Source organism: Periplaneta americana, chromosome 1, assembly GCF_040183065.1.
Source record: "Periplaneta americana isolate PAMFEO1 chromosome 1, P.americana_PAMFEO1_priV1, whole genome shotgun sequence".
Lineage (NCBI taxonomy): Eukaryota > Metazoa > Arthropoda > Insecta > Blattodea > Blattidae > Periplaneta > Periplaneta americana.
In genome coordinates, this window is record NC_091117.1 from 212387143 (window position 1) to 212404754 (window position 17612).

The 17612-nt window shown below is 35.1% G+C and overlaps 1 protein-coding gene across 1 annotated transcript; it reads left to right on the forward strand.

Moving 5' to 3' along the window:
• Positions 1 to 2072: 2072 nt before the first annotated feature.
• Positions 2073 to 17589, forward strand: awd (nucleoside diphosphate kinase). Its single transcript, XM_069837843.1, has 4 exons — positions 2073 to 2444; positions 2581 to 2682; positions 13175 to 13287; positions 17269 to 17589. Exons 1-4 carry the CDS (start codon positions 2268 to 2270, stop codon positions 17387 to 17389), a joined length of 513 nt encoding a protein of 170 aa, XP_069693944.1. The 5' UTR covers positions 2073 to 2267; the 3' UTR covers positions 17390 to 17589.
• Positions 17590 to 17612: the final 23 nt, after the last annotated feature.

The window sequence follows — 17612 nt, forward strand, 5'->3', positions numbered from 1 at the left end:
CATCTATTTTTCACAGCATCGGCTGAAAGTAAAAAAGGTAGGCCTACCAATTATTTATGTTTGAGTTTGTCCTATCACAGTGTTAATATGTTTTTCTTCTTCTTTCAGATTTTTAGCGACTGGAAATAGTTTGTACACCAACAGGCCATAGTTTTAGGGTTGGTTTTCAACCATTAGTGCAACTGTGATGGAAGTTTGTGCAGCTATGTGAGAAAACATGAGATCTGAATTCATGCCAGAGCCTTCACGACGACTACGGGAAAGTTGAGCTCAACGATTTGAAACCGTGTTGACTCCATAGATGGGAAACACGTCACCATCAAGTGTCCTGACAACACTGGGTCATCTTACTTCACATATTTGAAGAAACATTCCACTGTGCTTTTAGCTGGAAAATTTGCAGCCTACTTCAGTCGAAAGGCTTAAAAATGAAACTGCTGTAGACGTAAATCCAGGTTTTAAGCCACAGTCGCATTTGTCGCATTTTGCTACTCTACTTCTAAAAAATATAACAAACTTTGAATGTAATGTGTAAATGTGTAAAAATGCGACAACCACATTGGAGTTCAGAAACGAAGATGGTAATAGAGAAAATGAAATCAGAGATGTGTATGAACTAATTTGAATTTAAATGTAATGCTAATGGCATCATAGCATGGGCATGTTAAAAAAAAGTATTGAGCAATAGATGTTCAGAAATTGATTTCAAAGAGTGGTGCAATTCATGTAAGTTAAGTGAACAATTTCTTCTAATTGATTTATATAATTCCATCGCATACTGTAAATTGTGAGCGAGCAATTAGTTGCATGAATCTTGTAAAAACTGGAATTAGGAACCGCCTTTCAGTAAAAATAGTTAGCACTCTACTAATCTTGAAGAGCCTACTAGTAAAGAATTTCAATGTTTAGAGTACCCATAAAATAACGAATTTTAATGTGAAGTAAATTCAGTAGTAATTTATTCTAAACATACCTACGTCTAATGATTTACTTACATAAGTATATCTAGAATGTGGTAAGATATTGGAAGTAAAAAAACTCCGACAAACAAATTACATAACTTTTTGTTTCCACATATTTTATTAATTTTATATTTCTGCACAATTATTTATAATATTGTATAAGCATTTTGCAATTTCCACAAATATATATTTTTTCATTTGTGCGTTTTTGCGACAGTTATTTATTTTCTAGCTTGAACCCCGTCAGTCTACAAGCCAGTATGACATCAAATTATAAATAAATAATTGCACTTATTGTTTACATCTAACTTTGTAGCTATCTCCTTCCATTTCTTCTCTTTTCCATGCCACGGATTTTCCTTTACGAACTCAATAAAAAATTCCACGTTCGTTTACAAGTAATCCGAAATCGCAATCTGTGAGCACAAGTGATATACACCTGCTGAAGGTAACTGGTATTTGCGCTGTGGCTGGAAAACTAAAATCCGCATATGTGGTCACCCATTACAATACTCTGATTGACTGGGGACGTTAGAATATCGTATGTCGCGGACGCGCCAGTTTGGGCACCTCTTCGCGATAGTGCGATATTGCGTTATCGCGAAATCGTAACGCTATCGTAACGCATTCCGTATCGCGTCTGTTTGGGGAGGCCTTTAAAGTGACTATAAAGCTGCATCTACAGGGTTCAATTTTCCATGCAGGTATGCATGCAATCTGAGAAGAACACTGAAAGAATAAGTTTAAAACGTGGGTTCAGTGAAGATGCATGAGGATTTTGTGTCTACATGGTGCACCGTTTTAAACGTCATCTTCACAACGTATATAAATAAATACATTAATTAATTAATACCGGTACTAAATATCAATCTAGCATGCATTGCTTGAATGCTTAAAGTTGAAATGTGTAGATGCACCTTTAATACAGTTAAAAGATTAAGTGCCACTATATTATGAGGCCCCGATTTTGCCTTTCGAGAGAGTTTAGTAAACTTTAACATTAATTAAAAAAAATAAATAAATAAATATACTTGTCAGTTTAGTTAGTACGAAAACATGACACAATATGGCAGTGACAATCCATATTCAAATCAGTAGTCACAACCTCAATCTTATTGTGCTGCCATCTGTAATAATATAATTCAACTGTTTCCTGCCACTCTGCAGACAGCAGTACCACTTGCCCATCGGACCTGATTGGACAAAATTGAATCTACTGTGGTGGGGATCTCGAACTAGGAGGCCTCTGAAGGGATAATTCTACTATTCGCCTTTCTTCTTTGTGGCTGCTGTTGTAGACGTTGGATGGTTATTTGTTCTGTTCTAGCGTTGTTTTCGTTATTTTCCAAAGCAATGGCCGAGGCACGGGAACGTACATTTCTTATGGTTAAACCCGATGGAGTACAGAGAGGGCTAGTGGGAAAAATAATAAAACGCTTTGAAGCGAAAGGATTTAAACTCGTTGCCATGAAGTTCGTGTGGGTAAGTTACTCTCAAAACGTGGCCAGTTTGTTCAATCCTTACAATTTTGTAATAGATTTATCTTATATTGAGAATAACAGAAATGTAGTTACGCTATTGCCAACAAAATGCTAAAGTATTTGTTACATAATTTTAGCCTTCTGAAGATTTGTTGAAGAAACATTATGCAGATCTTGCCGGCAGACCATTCTTTCCAGGCCTTGTTAAGTACATGTCATCTGGACCTGTTGTACCAATGGTGAGTTGCTTAATAATATATTCAATAATAATACAACCGAATTCCATAATCATCTGCCCCCTCACCATAACTTGCGCCTTGCGTGAGTTAAAATATTGTATTTCAAATTTATGGATCACAACTAAATAGTCTTACGTATATTAGAAACCCTGAATAAATTGAATGGAAAATCTGAATGTCTACCGCTTCTTTGTGTTAGAAATGGGTAGGCTATTTTAAATGCAAAATGTCTGCGCAATCCTAAAGTCTAATTTATTTTGCAGAGATACTAAGATTTGTGGTACCGGTAGGTGAAATAGTTGTGGGGAGGTCATCTTATTTCCTTCTTATTAATATGCATTATTAATTAGTGTAAGTCTAAGTGGAGTATTACGTCAGAATGTTAAAAGCCAGTAGGCCTATGTTCTTTTTGTTTCACATTTTGTCATTTGTTCGCAGTTTTCTTTCTAAACATTTTATAATGTCGATCAAGATTAACTTTACAAAATGTGCCTTCTGAGAAATCTTCTCTTCACTTCGTTATATAAAAATAATTAAGAAGGTCCCCAGGCCTCCGATTTGAAGAAGTGTCAGATTGAAAGAAAACTAGTTTCTTCTATAGCTCTCTATGCTTTAACATATGGAGTGCCATGTGCTTCTTGCGGTACCAACCTAAACTCTTTTGCTACCGTATTCATTGAAGCCTTGTCACATCCTTGGACTTAGTGAGAGACAAAAATATTTCAGTTTCTCCGACAGATATTTTGAAGGACAAAAATATTTCAGTTTCTCCGACAGATATTTTGAAGTTGGAATTATTATTATTATTATTATTATTATTATTATTATTATTATTAGATATACCAGAGAACTTTATGAAATTCAATAAATTCATGAGTGTCATTAACTGAGTTCTGAAACCATCATTAGGCCTAGTTAAAAATGTATTCATATTCGTCTGTATAAAGTAATGAACTCTCAGGGAAAGGGACGAAAGCAGACTACCGAAGAGCTGACTACACCAAATGGAACCGTAAAAAAAATGAAGATGCCCCGTGTAAAGATGGCATGAAAATCTCTTTTTCAGAGTGCAAGTTCTTTTAGGACTATTGACAGGATGGTGATTATTATTTCTTACTACTATGATTGATATTATTATTACTATTATTATTATTATTATTATTATTATTATTTCGCACTGTCAGTGACAAAGGTAGGGTTTGATGAGGAGATAATTAGTGATAAATAGTTCCACTGTCGGTGACAAGGTTAGTAGGTTTTGTTGAAGTTAGATTAGTGACAAGTAGCCCCACTGTCATCAACAAGGTTAGGTAGGATTTGATTAAATACGTTAGCGACAAGCAGTCCCATTCTGTTGTAGGGCGAGGTAAGATTTAATGAGGAGATAAAATTAGTGTCAAGTGTTTTGCGCAAAAATGACGCAAGTGAATGCAAAGGCAATTATTTGCTAATGATTAGAGACTCTAACCTAAAAATAGAACACTGTCAGGCGAGAGTTCTTAGGAAATAGTCAACATTGGTTGCTGCAGAATGAACTATTATACACTTAACTCGTTTTAAATCGTTAAGAATTCAATGCAGTTTACAAAATCATTAAGAGTGAAAACATTTAGTAATGCGGAATTACAGCAATATGGGGTTGGAAATGAAATGGCATGTGATTCAACTCGTGATAGGGTTAGTGATAAATTGTAATGCAGGGTCGTTTTATGCAGATTAATTCACTGGAACTCTACAGTTAAGCATTTCAGTTATGTCTTTTCTCTGGGGACATGGTTTTCACTACATTATATCCGAATCCAGGGTGCGAATTCTGATGGGGGGGGGGGGAATAGAATCCTAGATAGAGAATACTAGCTGTATATAAAATTATTATTATTATTATTACTACTGTTGTTGAAATTACTGTGACGAAATGTAAACATGTTGTTATCTAATGCCGGCTTTGGCAACGAAGCCATTAGCTGAAATGTAAACATTGGAAGTTAGAATAATAAAGTAACGAATAAACCCACCTCTATATCACGACTGGATCACACTTTTACGATTCAACGCTTGGTCGCACTGAGTTGCTTGTCTTGCATCTTGATCATAATAATAATAATTATTATATCCATGAGCAGGCTTAAGATAAGACGCATAATTCCAAAGTTGTTTGTTGTCAGCTCGCTGGTGATGATAATACATCAATATTATTTTCTTTGTTTACTTCATACTTTATAAAGAAGGCCTATACTCGTATTAAAAAAAAATATATTTTGTGAGGGGGATAGATGTTAATACGAGTTTATGAGAGGGAGGTAACTTTCCAATGGGAGAGAAATGCCCTCCATCCCTCCGTTAATTCGCACCCTGTCCGAATCTGTGGTATATTGGACTATGCTATATCATGCTTCTGCTGTACTTCTGTATTCAAGTTAATGAGACATGTCACTGCATTGTTGGGTTGTAATGTAAATTAAGACACTGTATCTAAAACGTGGAATAAAGGTAAGCTGTCTGAAGTGAGAGGGAATATTGATGAAATAATATGGAATTAAGAGTTTAGTTAAGAATGTGTTAGACTGTTTTGCCTAATAGTAGTTAAAATATTACCATAACGAATAGAAAGAAGTAGTGGTCGCACTCTGTTAATTCAAACGGCTGATACCACGCGGCGCTAGTGCAGAGTTCGCTCAGTCTGTTCCGTGTGTAAGTACGTAAATACATTTAACGTAAGTTGCACTGTTTACCTTTCGCTCCATATACGTACGTAACTGGCATTGTACTTACAACATTAAGACTATTTGAAAGAAAAACACATTCATATACATCACACTGTAAAACAAATAATAGTTTAATATGTAAAACTTAACTTAGGGCTGCTTGTAGGCATGCAATATGTACTCACCAACAGTTACTTGTCCGACACTTTGGAGAATTTACGAGATGATTTGGCGGCTCTCGGAGCTAGGAGTTCTCGTCGGAAGAAGAACCGACATTTCATATAGTGAAAAATTAGTTTCGGTATGATATCCATGGCATGATCCAAGCAGCATCCTGTTCCCGGTGGCTGAATTACAATTGAGGTAATACTGGCTATGCACTCGTGAAATATGTCGCCCCACATTCCATCGCTCAATTTTTCTTTTATTGTCTGTTCTGTTTGCATAAGCAAATGAAACACGCACGCCCTACAACCCGGAACAAAACACGAAGGCATTGCTTCAAATATAACACGACAAAAATATAATAATCTCGTCCTTTAATAAATAAATCGTGAGAGCTACTCACTTGTCACTCGTGTACGAATAATTGCAGATTAGTGTATTGGCACTTAAAGTATTTAACGCACTTAATTACACTAAAAAAGCACACGAAATGAACGAAAACTCTACTGCTTCTTTTATGGATATTCGCTTCCAACTGAGCAATACCGATCGCAGCGCCACTAATTCTCTTGGTCACCGTCGACAATGCTGAACAGATGGGAGTGCGCACACTTCTTCTTTCTATTCGTTATGATATTACTGTTAATGTTCCACATTATTCTTAAACAATGAAATTTGTTACAAAATTGAAAAGTAACCGTTGTCAGCATTAGTTTCAGTGATTATTTATTTGATCATTGTTGAATGTTAAGTGATCAGTCTTGCGATGAAACTATTGATAATGGATACATTTTTGATAAAGAAAACTGCCAAAATTAAAACTGCAATGAACGAGAACAATGATAAAGTGGATTGTAGTAGTGGCATTAAAACAAAGAGGTCATGTTCATTGCTGCCGAGAATCAATGAAGAGTGAGCAAAGCAATGAAAAAAAAAAGTTAGTGCATAAGGCACGGGTTAAGAGATAATATAATTTTTTGTTTATTTTCCGTCTTGACTTATTACGATGTTAACTTAGAAATATTTTGTTACATTTATTTTTCTTATGAACGTTTTCGCCCTATTGTGTATTCAAAATTTAAATTCGTTGATGTGAGTCACACAAGAATTTATAGAAGATATTTTAATTTAAAAACAAAATTGCATAATACCATAGTTAATATTACTTTAATAAGAAATGTTTACAAAATAATATCATACCAAAATGTGCAAAAATTAGAATAAAATCAAAATCCAGGACAGCTAACAAAACCAAACATATTGCACAACTTTTTTGGGTTAAAAATGAAATCAAATTACAATACAAGAAAAAAGACAATATTAATAACCTGTTATACGACACACACTTAGAAGCAGCAAAAACTTTTGGAACTACGTGGAATTTAATCATAACTCAAATAAAAAATCCGCAATAGGGCGAAAACGTTCATAAGAAAAATAAATGTGCTAACAAAATATTTCTAAGTTAACATCGTAATAAGTCAAGGCGGAAAATAAACAAAAAACTATATTATCTCTTTATCATATTCCGACTTATTTGACAATCTTTAAAAATGTATTCAAAATTTAAATATTGGGTTAAGCAGGTTCCATGAATATTATATGAAAAATCAAAGGATGTTATTTTCTGTAAAATACAGAGGTTATCACATACAATGCAATCGCCTGCCCACATCTCCCAGGGCATACGCCTAACACAGTTGCAGCATCACGACCCGGCTTGTCTACTCTAACAGATACTAGTGACGAGTGTAGGAATTAATTGATAACAGGAGTTGAACCACCTGAGAGGTAACAGATGGGCCTATTTCATAAGTTATTACATTTACTAACAAGGCAACCATCCAGGGTCAAGTAGCACGATTTTAATAAAAGATACTTACATAGCCAATTTTGTGTCTTAAGAAACATGATGTTATCGTTCGTTTATCTCGTTCCTCATTTACGAAATATGACACCATTATCTCCTGGCTTAGTTGCCTCATGGGTGATGCCATACTGCATACATGGGCACAATTTTCAGTTACGTGAGGCACTCGATTTGAAATAGTTTGTTTACTAGGAGAGGAGACTGCAGAGTAGGATGGGAAATATAAACTGCTGTGACCTGCGTCTCCTTATCATAATCGCTAAGGCGGTCAGTGGCGAATTATTAGGAAAACTCTTGGTTAATGTAAGACTCTCGAAAACTTTTATTCAATTTGGCAAATTAATTCGGCAGCTTTAATCATAAACCTCTTTACTGTTTCTCCGTCGCTGAATTGATTTAAATCACAGGTGAGAAATTGCGTAACTCGCCAATATTACTCCATCACGTTGTCTATGTTTATTTTCTTGAATATTCTGGTGTTTCTCAAGATTACTTAATAGATTTGCACATTCTCGACCTAAAATAATTTCAGAAAATCATATTTCGTTTTCTACGCACATTTGATTTTTTTTATATAAATTTCTTTTGGAAATAATACGTACAAACAGCATTTAATTCCTCGTAGGCTACCCTTTAATGTAGCATGTTTAAGGTATAATGTATTTAGTATGCTAGCCTATGCAAATGTTAAGATCATAAATTTTCTTCGGAATAGTACGAAAAATAACATTTAATTTGTCTTACCTTTTAATTCAGCATGTTCTTTATGACATAAGGAGTAATGTCGTTGTATATTAAATATATTAATGCCTAATAGGATTTTCGAGCATAACATACATCGCATGTTCTCCCCTTCTAAACAGCAAAAAAACCTCTTCCTCCCATTTCTCATGAAATAATTGTTTTCTAATGCGTACACACTGCTTTGATAATGCCATTATGCCACCACTGATATTGCTTATGAAACTGATATATAACCTGCCAATGCCTAGGAGCTACGTGAGGGAGGAACGGGGACTGTGAAGATGTCACTCAGAGCGATAAGCTCTGTGAAGGTCAGTGAGGCACTAATTCTCAAGTGAGGCACGATGCCCATCTCTGCCATACTGTGTCATTTGAGGTTCAGACCTGTCTTTGGACAGTTGACTAAACAACAATGACAAAGAGTGTTGATGTTCTAATGCTTCATACACCACTCTTGAGCTTACCAGTCAGCATGGAACTCTGAACATGGGAGTGTTAATCTTGTGTTGCTGCAGATTACGTATCTGTTTGTGTGTTAGTTTTATGAGTAAGTTTCTTTTGAATTTAACTTGTGCAGTGAATATTGCTGGGTCAAGCGATAGGGTATATGTCAGGTTGTTCTTTCCTACTGCTGTAGAGGTCATAAAGGCTCATTTTTGCTACCTCTTATCTGAAATGAAAGCTGTTTAATCATGAATGGCATTAATCCTGTAAACACTGTGACACAGGAAGTTGAAAATACATATCGAAAAAATGATGTGGGAGTTAAAGATCATTTGTTTACCAGTAAAATTATACAGGGTGTTTCAGAAATACTTTGACAAACCTTGGGGGCATGTTCCTCACACCAAAACGAGAAAAAAAGTTCATATAAACATATGTCCGAAAATTCTTAGTTTTTTTAGTTATTAATGAAAGAATATAATGAAACATCTGTTAGATATTGTCAGTTTGGTAGCAAGTGTTGCAACTTTAATCAACTTAAAAACTATTACAATGAAAGTTTACGTTCAACACGTTTCGAGGTACTATCCAACAACTTAAGTTTGTAACCGATAATAATATTAATTTTGTTAGATAATCAAATGATGTTATTGATACAAGTCTGCTGATGCACCCATTGTATCCTAGATGGCTGTGTGTTGCCAACGAGACTCGTTTACTGCAGTCATTTGTTATGAGTTTCTCAATTGATTAAAGTTGCAACACTTGCTACCAAGCTGACAATATCTAACAGATGTTTCATTATGTTCTTTCATTAATAACTAAAAAACTAAAGATTTTCGGACATATGTTTACATGAACTTTTTTTCTCGTTTTGGTGTGAGGAACATGGCCCCAAGGTTTGTCAGAGTATTTCAGAAACACTGTATAAACAATTGTAGCTATTTCTACTGCAGTATGCGAAACATTGACTGTTAGAATGTGAGTATTTTTTAGTGTGATGGTTGTTACGCAGTCAGAATCCGACATGGATCCTTTCACAAGTGAGCAACTTTCAAGTTCATAAAAGTGAAACCCCTACATACAATTAGACGAAAGAATAATAAATACTAGACATAAGAAAATAAAGAGGAGCATTATGAAAAACTAAAGATGAAAGAAGAAAACAACTATTGTCTGCAGTGAAGAATTGTTTTAGCTAATGAGTTACTTGACTTCGTCATTCACTCATATGAAGCCAGTGTCTACCTATTTTAAGAAAGTTGCGTGTTGCTGAGTATCATGTGTGTTCAATATCTTGCATAACTGCCAGCTGTTCTATTTAATACCCTGCCACTTTAATTGTGCTACAAACAAATATCAAACTCGTATTGAATCCCATTCTGGATAATACTTTTGAGCTTCCTTCATATGCAATTAATGATATTTTAACTGATCAAACTTTTTATTCAGTAAAAGAATTCCTAAATCACAAGTTATGATATAAGCAATACTACTTGATTATATTACTTATTTTAAATGTATTTTAACTTGTAGTGTTTTTAATTTTATTGTGTTTTTTATTTATTATACGTGTACATCCATGTATATGGCCATGTATAGAATAAACAATCAATCACTGTTGGTTGGTTGGTAGCCAGTGCCCTGGTATGAAAAGGTGGAAGGCTGCCACTGCTGAATTTCTTGTTTTTCAGGAATGATGTTTAAATTTTGGAGGAGGGGTTCCCTTGATTTATCTTTAGCCGATTCCTTCATTAATGATATGTGATAACTTGGAATTTCTGTATTTATTATTCTCACCAAAATCCAGATATGACTACATTCATGATACGAATATAAACGTGTGTGTGTGTGTGCGCGCGCGCTTCCCAATATTTTGATGGAAGGTCCACAAATGTCCTAAGAGTTTCACAATTAGCCAGGTGCTCCATCTCCATGTCCTCTTCTCTGGTGCACAGTAAGCATTTAGGTGAATTCATTACTCCAATACGATGGAGGTGTTTATTGAAGCAATCTAAACATGGCCACGGCAGATTTTTGAAGCAGATCAGGAATTAGTTTTGGATCTTTGAATGATTCTTTCCATTTTGAATTTTGATGTTTTGCCTGTTTGCTGTTACTTTTTCTTTTTATGACTCGTTTTATTGATTCATATGGGAACTTGAAATTTGTTTTTAAGTTGATTTTAATTCCTTCCTTTGCTAACATATCTGCTTTCTCGTTACCGTTCAGTCCGCAGTGGGCCGGGATCCATTGGAAGACCACTTTTTTATTTAGCATTTGAATTTGTTTTACCATGCAATGAATTTCTTTTACTTTTTCCATTTTGGGGGATGTAGTTGAGCTGATGGACTGGATTGCAGCTTTGGAGTCAGACAGAATGACTATGTTTTGCACTGGTTTAGCCAAACAAATACATTTTGAAGTGATGTATAAATGGCTTCAACTTCGCCATCAAAATTTGTTGTGTACTTGCCGACATTTTTATAAAGAGAAAAGTATTGACAAGTAGCTCCTTCTCCAGCTCCTTCATTTTGATCCATGAGAGATCCATCAGTGTAAATGTACAACCAGTCCTTTTGTGGCTATTTTCTATTAATTGTTTGTAGGGCAATGGCTTATGTAAATAAATGTAAATGCGTTAATTTATATCTCCTTATTAGGATTATTTCTGTATCTTTCACTATAATGGCCGGTTTCACCAAGCTTCTTTAAATCAGCACAAACGACTTGTCAGCAAATGGATCGTTTAATTTTAACGGAATCTTTAAAAGTTGACTGTTTCACCAAGCCTCGTATCTTTAAAATTAACAGGCGTTTACTAACGAGGGGATTTTGTACTTGTATCTTGCATGTTTTGTTTTTCATACGACCATGGCTTCGAAATCGCGAATTTCATTGGTTACATATGATCATGGCTGACTTTGTTTGGCATGAGGAAACAATCATAGGCAAACGGGTAAGAGGCAGTAATTTTAAAAATATCTTCCTAAATACAGTATGTTGTCATACCACAATTAAAAAAAAAAAAAGGCAGCTGCTTCCAAATGTAAATAATAGGAATGTAGAGCAGTTAAATTGTAGCTTCTAAAGGAAATCTGAGAAAATTTAGAGGACTACAAGGTCTACAGCTTAAAAATTGATGCAACATTAATTCTATACAAAGCATTCTAAGCAGTTATATTAGGCCTAAATTTAGGACGGGAAATCGCCTCTTCCATAAATTGCATACATTATTTCATTTAAAAGGCATCCTCCTTTGGAATGTTGTGCTATCCGTGTAGACCGTAACATTATCTTAAACCGAGAAGAATCTGTAGGAGAGGCGTTAAGTGGGTGATTCCTGTCTGTCGTATTCTAACCTATTACAATTTCAATAAACTAGCGCTGAGGTAGTTCTGAGGTAGAAGTGAAAATCGTTGAACTTATAAGGGATTTTTTTGTGGTAATGCAGTTGATCGTATATGCAAGGCATAACAAAAACCTAAACTAATCAAACGTAACCTGTCACAGATTCGTATGTGCAAGGTGTATAAGCAGAGTACGAAGGAAACTACCTCAGCGCTAGTTTAGCCACAATTTTTCTATGCGGAGCTTTACATAGGCCTATGAAATTGTTTGAATATTGAAGGTAAAATAGGATCTTCTATTGCAGAATCTTTTGGCTATATTACTGCCAGGATATACGATTGGAACATATACACAATCTATGTTGTCTAAGACAACATAAAATTTAGCTATAAGCTTATTAGGCCTATAGAAATAATGACTATTGTAATGTTGATAGTACGTCTGATAATTTATTCACATATCTAGACAATACAGCTTTTGATACCCCGTTCATATCATCAATTACTATTTCAAAACTTCCCGCAACGTTATTTTAAAACGAGAAGAATCTGTTGAAGAGGCGTTAAGTGGGTGATTTCTATCTGTCGTATTCTAACCTATACAGTATACCGGTATTCAGTTTCTTCTAGAATCATTCTTACTACTTATTTCCTTAATGTGTAGCTTTCGTGGAATTCTTTATCACTTAAATCTTCAAAATGATTATTCCGAGTGTTATTACAACATATAAGTTCGTCGTTATGTTGAAGTTCTAAATAAAGAACTTCATCATCGAATAATTACGTCCGCCATGTTGTTGACTTCTTAACGCATCGTTACTGTTTTAACGCGACGAATAAGTCCTAATAAATTAAAGATGAATTTAAAGATGCGTTAGCAATAATGATACTTGGTGAAACACAAAAACTGACTAACGTGTCATTAAATTATTTAACGAGACGTTATAATGATAACGAAGGTTGGTGAAACTGGCCATAAATCTTTTATTTTTTTTATGCAATTTGAATGTAGTAATTATTTAACATAACTATTATGATAGTCATCATATTCGTGTAATTATTGTCGCTTACAAGAAAGTCTCCTTAAAAATTAAACAATTTCCTTGCCATCTTTATTTAAATTCTGATAGACATACTTACATACTCCATGCAGAGATAGTGCATATCCATACAACTGTAGCTACCAAATTACATGATGCATGAATTTATTTTAGGTGTGGGAAGGTCTGAATGTTGTGAAAACCGGAAGATTCATGTTGGGTGCCACAGATCCAAAGGACTCTAACCCAGGAACTATTAGAGGTGACCTCTGCATTCAGGTTGGCAGGTGAGTGGTGTTGACAAAATAGGCCTATCTTGCTCATTCTTTAATTGGTGTAACATATTTGTTTTAATTTATATCTTTCAAATAAAAGCCATAATTAAATGCTGTTAATACTAATTGTAAACTATATAAGGAAGGAAATACTAAAAGCTCGCCACTTTATTTAAGAAGTACTGGTTAAGGTGTCTTTCTCTTTCTGTTGCTATCTCATCTCAGCTGTGTTAGACGTCATTAGGGAGCGGATTTTTATGTGCTAAAAAATTTAAATATATTTATTTTTTATGAAAATATTTGCTAAAAAGAAAAAAATTTTTTTTTTTTTAAATATGAAAAAAATACCTTACTTAGCTTGAAAAAAAAATGTTACTAGGTACTCACCAACCACACTTGAGTGCTAGTAGTTGGCCGAGAATTGCAGTGAACAACAAAGATCATCTCCACACAAATGCGTGATGATTATCTCTGAACGACGACTTATACTGTGAAAACGATCTTTCCACATCACAGGACGTCAGACGTGCATATTTAAAGAGAGGAATGTCACGAACACAAACACTGTCAATTTCACCTACAGGCACACCCTCCAATACTTGAGCAACTTTACACATTTTTTTATGTCCACTGTTTTTCCCAAACACATTCTGGAATTTGTCCCTTAGTACTTGTACTTCTGAACCTGGTAGCGAGTCTAGTTTAATTTACATGGCACGCACCTCTATGTTTTAGACAACAGGTTTTTGGATGTTTCTAGTTTTTTATGGTGTCACACAAAAAGCTTAAATTTGCTAATAGGAAAGCCAAATTGATTTTTAAACAACATCTTTCAGCATATCTTGAAGGATATCGATTGACGAAGTCCGATAACAGGGAATCACAACAAGACGTATTGCCTATCTTGATAGACATGACCGAAAGGCGAGAGATTTGTTTAAATTAAATAATGTTCATACCCGAGTTCTTATCTGTTGTGTTTCACAAACAAAGAGTGGAATGAAATCATCTTCAGCAACAGTAATTCCTAATTATGTGTTGCAAGATCTCTCCTCCTTGTCCATGTTAATTTATCCTCTAATAATAACATTGATATGCTGCCTAGCAGTTCTTAGAACTTAAAGCGATACTATTACAAAAATGGATCACGAATACACCACACAGCTCTTAGAAACACGAAGCAACCAAGAATTCTTGAAAAGGTAACGCACTTTTGAGTGATATAATTGATTTAGTTTTAAAATATTGAAAAGTTCTTGTAAAAAATTATTTAAGTAAAAAAAACTCCAAGATTTATGTGTTTATAACAGATTTCCTGAAAATATGTATTTACATAATTTTTTCCTGAAAATGTGTTTTTATGTGAAATAAAATTCGGGTTTTAAACTTGAAACTTCATGTTCGAAATTCCTAACCATGTTAATTGTGTTTTATCACACCCAAAAAAATAGTTAATTACATAGGAATCCGCTCCTTAGAAATCATTACTGTTCACTACTGGAATGAGTTAAGAATAAGATGTATGTAGTCGTTTATAGTTAGTCCTTCAAGACTGTCCAGACTGTCCCATTTTGACAATACAACGAATTTCGTTTGAGAGTAGTTCATTAAACAATCTTTGTGGAAAAGATATTATTATCATACGTCCCAGAAAAGAGCGGCTGACCGGCCAGCCACACCCTGCGTGGTTTCCGCCGAGCACATAACCATTTCTTCGGCGCTTCTCCAATACATAACAGTACTAACAATAAATGTTCAATAATTTGGACTTACCATGCTCACAGTTGTTGCTGAAAATGACCCCCGTTTGCTGCCACACACAACTGACATCTTCTGATAAATGAATGAACAATACTCTGAAGTTCCACATCAATGATAGTTTGGATTTCTTCTCATATAGAGTCTTTTATTTCATCTATAGAATGAGGATTTTTCCTATAAACCCTACCTTTAAGTGTTCCCCATAAATAAAGGTCACGGGGTGTTATGTCTGGGCTTCGTGGAGGCCACAAAGTATTGATTAGTCTCATACCGAATATACGCTTTAATTCCCTCACTGACACGGCTGCTGTATGAGTAGTGGTGGAATCTTGTTGGAAATAAACTGACAATCGTTCTGCATAAGAATACATTTTCTGCTTGATTTTCGATTCTTCACTGAGTGTTTCTTTAAATCTTTTAGCGAGTCGTCTGATTGTTTTGGCAGAAGGCACAGATCTGTTTGGAACTTTTATTCGAAATTTTCGTCACGCGTTTTCGCACACGACCTTCTGCCTTTTATGTACGTATTTTACATACACACACACATGTTCATAGAGTGGGAATTTGTTGCTAGGCATTACCTAAATACACAATAATCACTAAACTTTACACACTAACTTTGTACACTTGAAGAATTGAGAGTTTCATTACACGACTTCTAAGCACACTGAATGCCATATGGCTACTGGAGGTCGATTGCGCGGGAGAAGTGGTTGGCGCATGGTGGAAACCATGCAGGGCGTTGCCGGCCGGCTGTTCTTTTCTGAGACATATGATAATAACAGCTCTGTAGATGACATTAAAATACTGGTTGCATGTTCATCTCTTCGTAGAAATTCCCAAATTCCTACTCTCGGGTCAAGAATCTTTCACCTTCTACTGTGTGCAAGACCACGTTGCTCATTTATGGAAAAGCTTGGAGTTAAAAATACATGTCATTGTAACAGGGTGTTCCTAAAATTGCTACATCGCTATAGTGAGGGATATTTAACATTATACAGTATATATAGGAAATTTGCCAGGACTATAGAAAAATATCGTGTAGTGTGGGTTTATTGTTTATATCACTCTTCATTGTGCAGAGGTTAGACTGTATATAAACCTGACTTTTCAATAATCCGAGATAGCCTTGGTCCGTTCAACTCGAAATATCTAGGCTCTAAGTTACTGTAGTATATGATGCATTTACAGTAAAACCCCGATAAGACGCTGTTCAAGGGACCGGGTGTAAACCGCTTATTAACCGGGACTGCGTATTAGGTGGGTATACTAATTTTGACTTATGTACAGTATCTATTAGCATTCTTCGTTATTGAAATACGTGATTCATGAAAGTAATACAGTATTACTCCATTATGTAATTACTGTACTGTACATCAAAGACATTTACAATATGTACTGTACTTAATTCTTTCGGAAAAAAGTTATTTATAGTTGTTTGCCATGTGCGTGTTCTCCAAGTCCTTATGTTTACCACGATTATATCCTCCCAACGTCGTTGCAGCTGTAGTGATTGAGTCGCGATTTTTTATTATCGTTCTTAATATCGATGATGGGATTCCTAATGAGTCAGAGAGTTGTTTCTGAGTAAGAGTATTGTTCTCATCGTACTTTCGTAAGATTTCCAATTTTTCCCACACAGGAAGCGCTTTTTGTTTAACACTCATTGTAATCACATTCACAGACACTTCAATACACTAAAGGACAACAAACTGCCCAGCAAAAATTTCCACAATTTTATTACGGCTGAGTGAGGAATGCTGTTTGAGAGAGAGGGTTAGCAAGAGGGTGAGGTATTGTAACTGTATGTAGGCTTTAAGCGCACAGGTAAAGAGTCGAATAAGAGAGTGTAACAAGAGGGTGGGGTATACTAAGGTATAAAGTATGAAGGTTTAAATGTGCAGGTAAAGGGTCCAATACCAATACTTTTCAGCTTAATGGCACCAGTGAGTTCAGTGACCAAGATGTTTCATTGCTGTTACAGTACATTGCTGAAAAAAAATCGAAAATATTCCACAGAAACAGCGTATTATGCGGGACTTGAGCACAACAAACGGAGTATTTTATGAAGGCGTTATATATGAAATGTGCAGTGACTGGACAAAAAAAGCGCGTGTTACATGGGATAGCGTAATAAGCGGGCTCGTCTTATCGAGGTTTTACTGTACTTGTGAAGTGACCCTTGAATTAGGGGTATTATGTATAATGATTTTGTCTTAATTTGTGTTCCAGAAATATTATTCATGGTTCAGACTCAGTGGAATCTGCAAATAAGGAAATAAATCTCTGGTTTGAATCCAAGGAATTGATTGCGTGGAAACCTGCATGTGAAGCATGGATATATGAGGACTAGATATGAAAATGAAGCCAATACTGACACCTTCAGGCTGCCTTATTGTGCAAACATCCATTCCAGCATTATTTTTAACCATGTGTATGATACGCATATGTAGAACTCTTTATATTCCACAATGCCTTTTGGTATTGAAGGTATTTGTATTTGTGTGTAGTCATATGACTGAAATAAGACTATTTGCGGTATGATTGTTGACAGAAATAAATGAACTCTGCTGGAA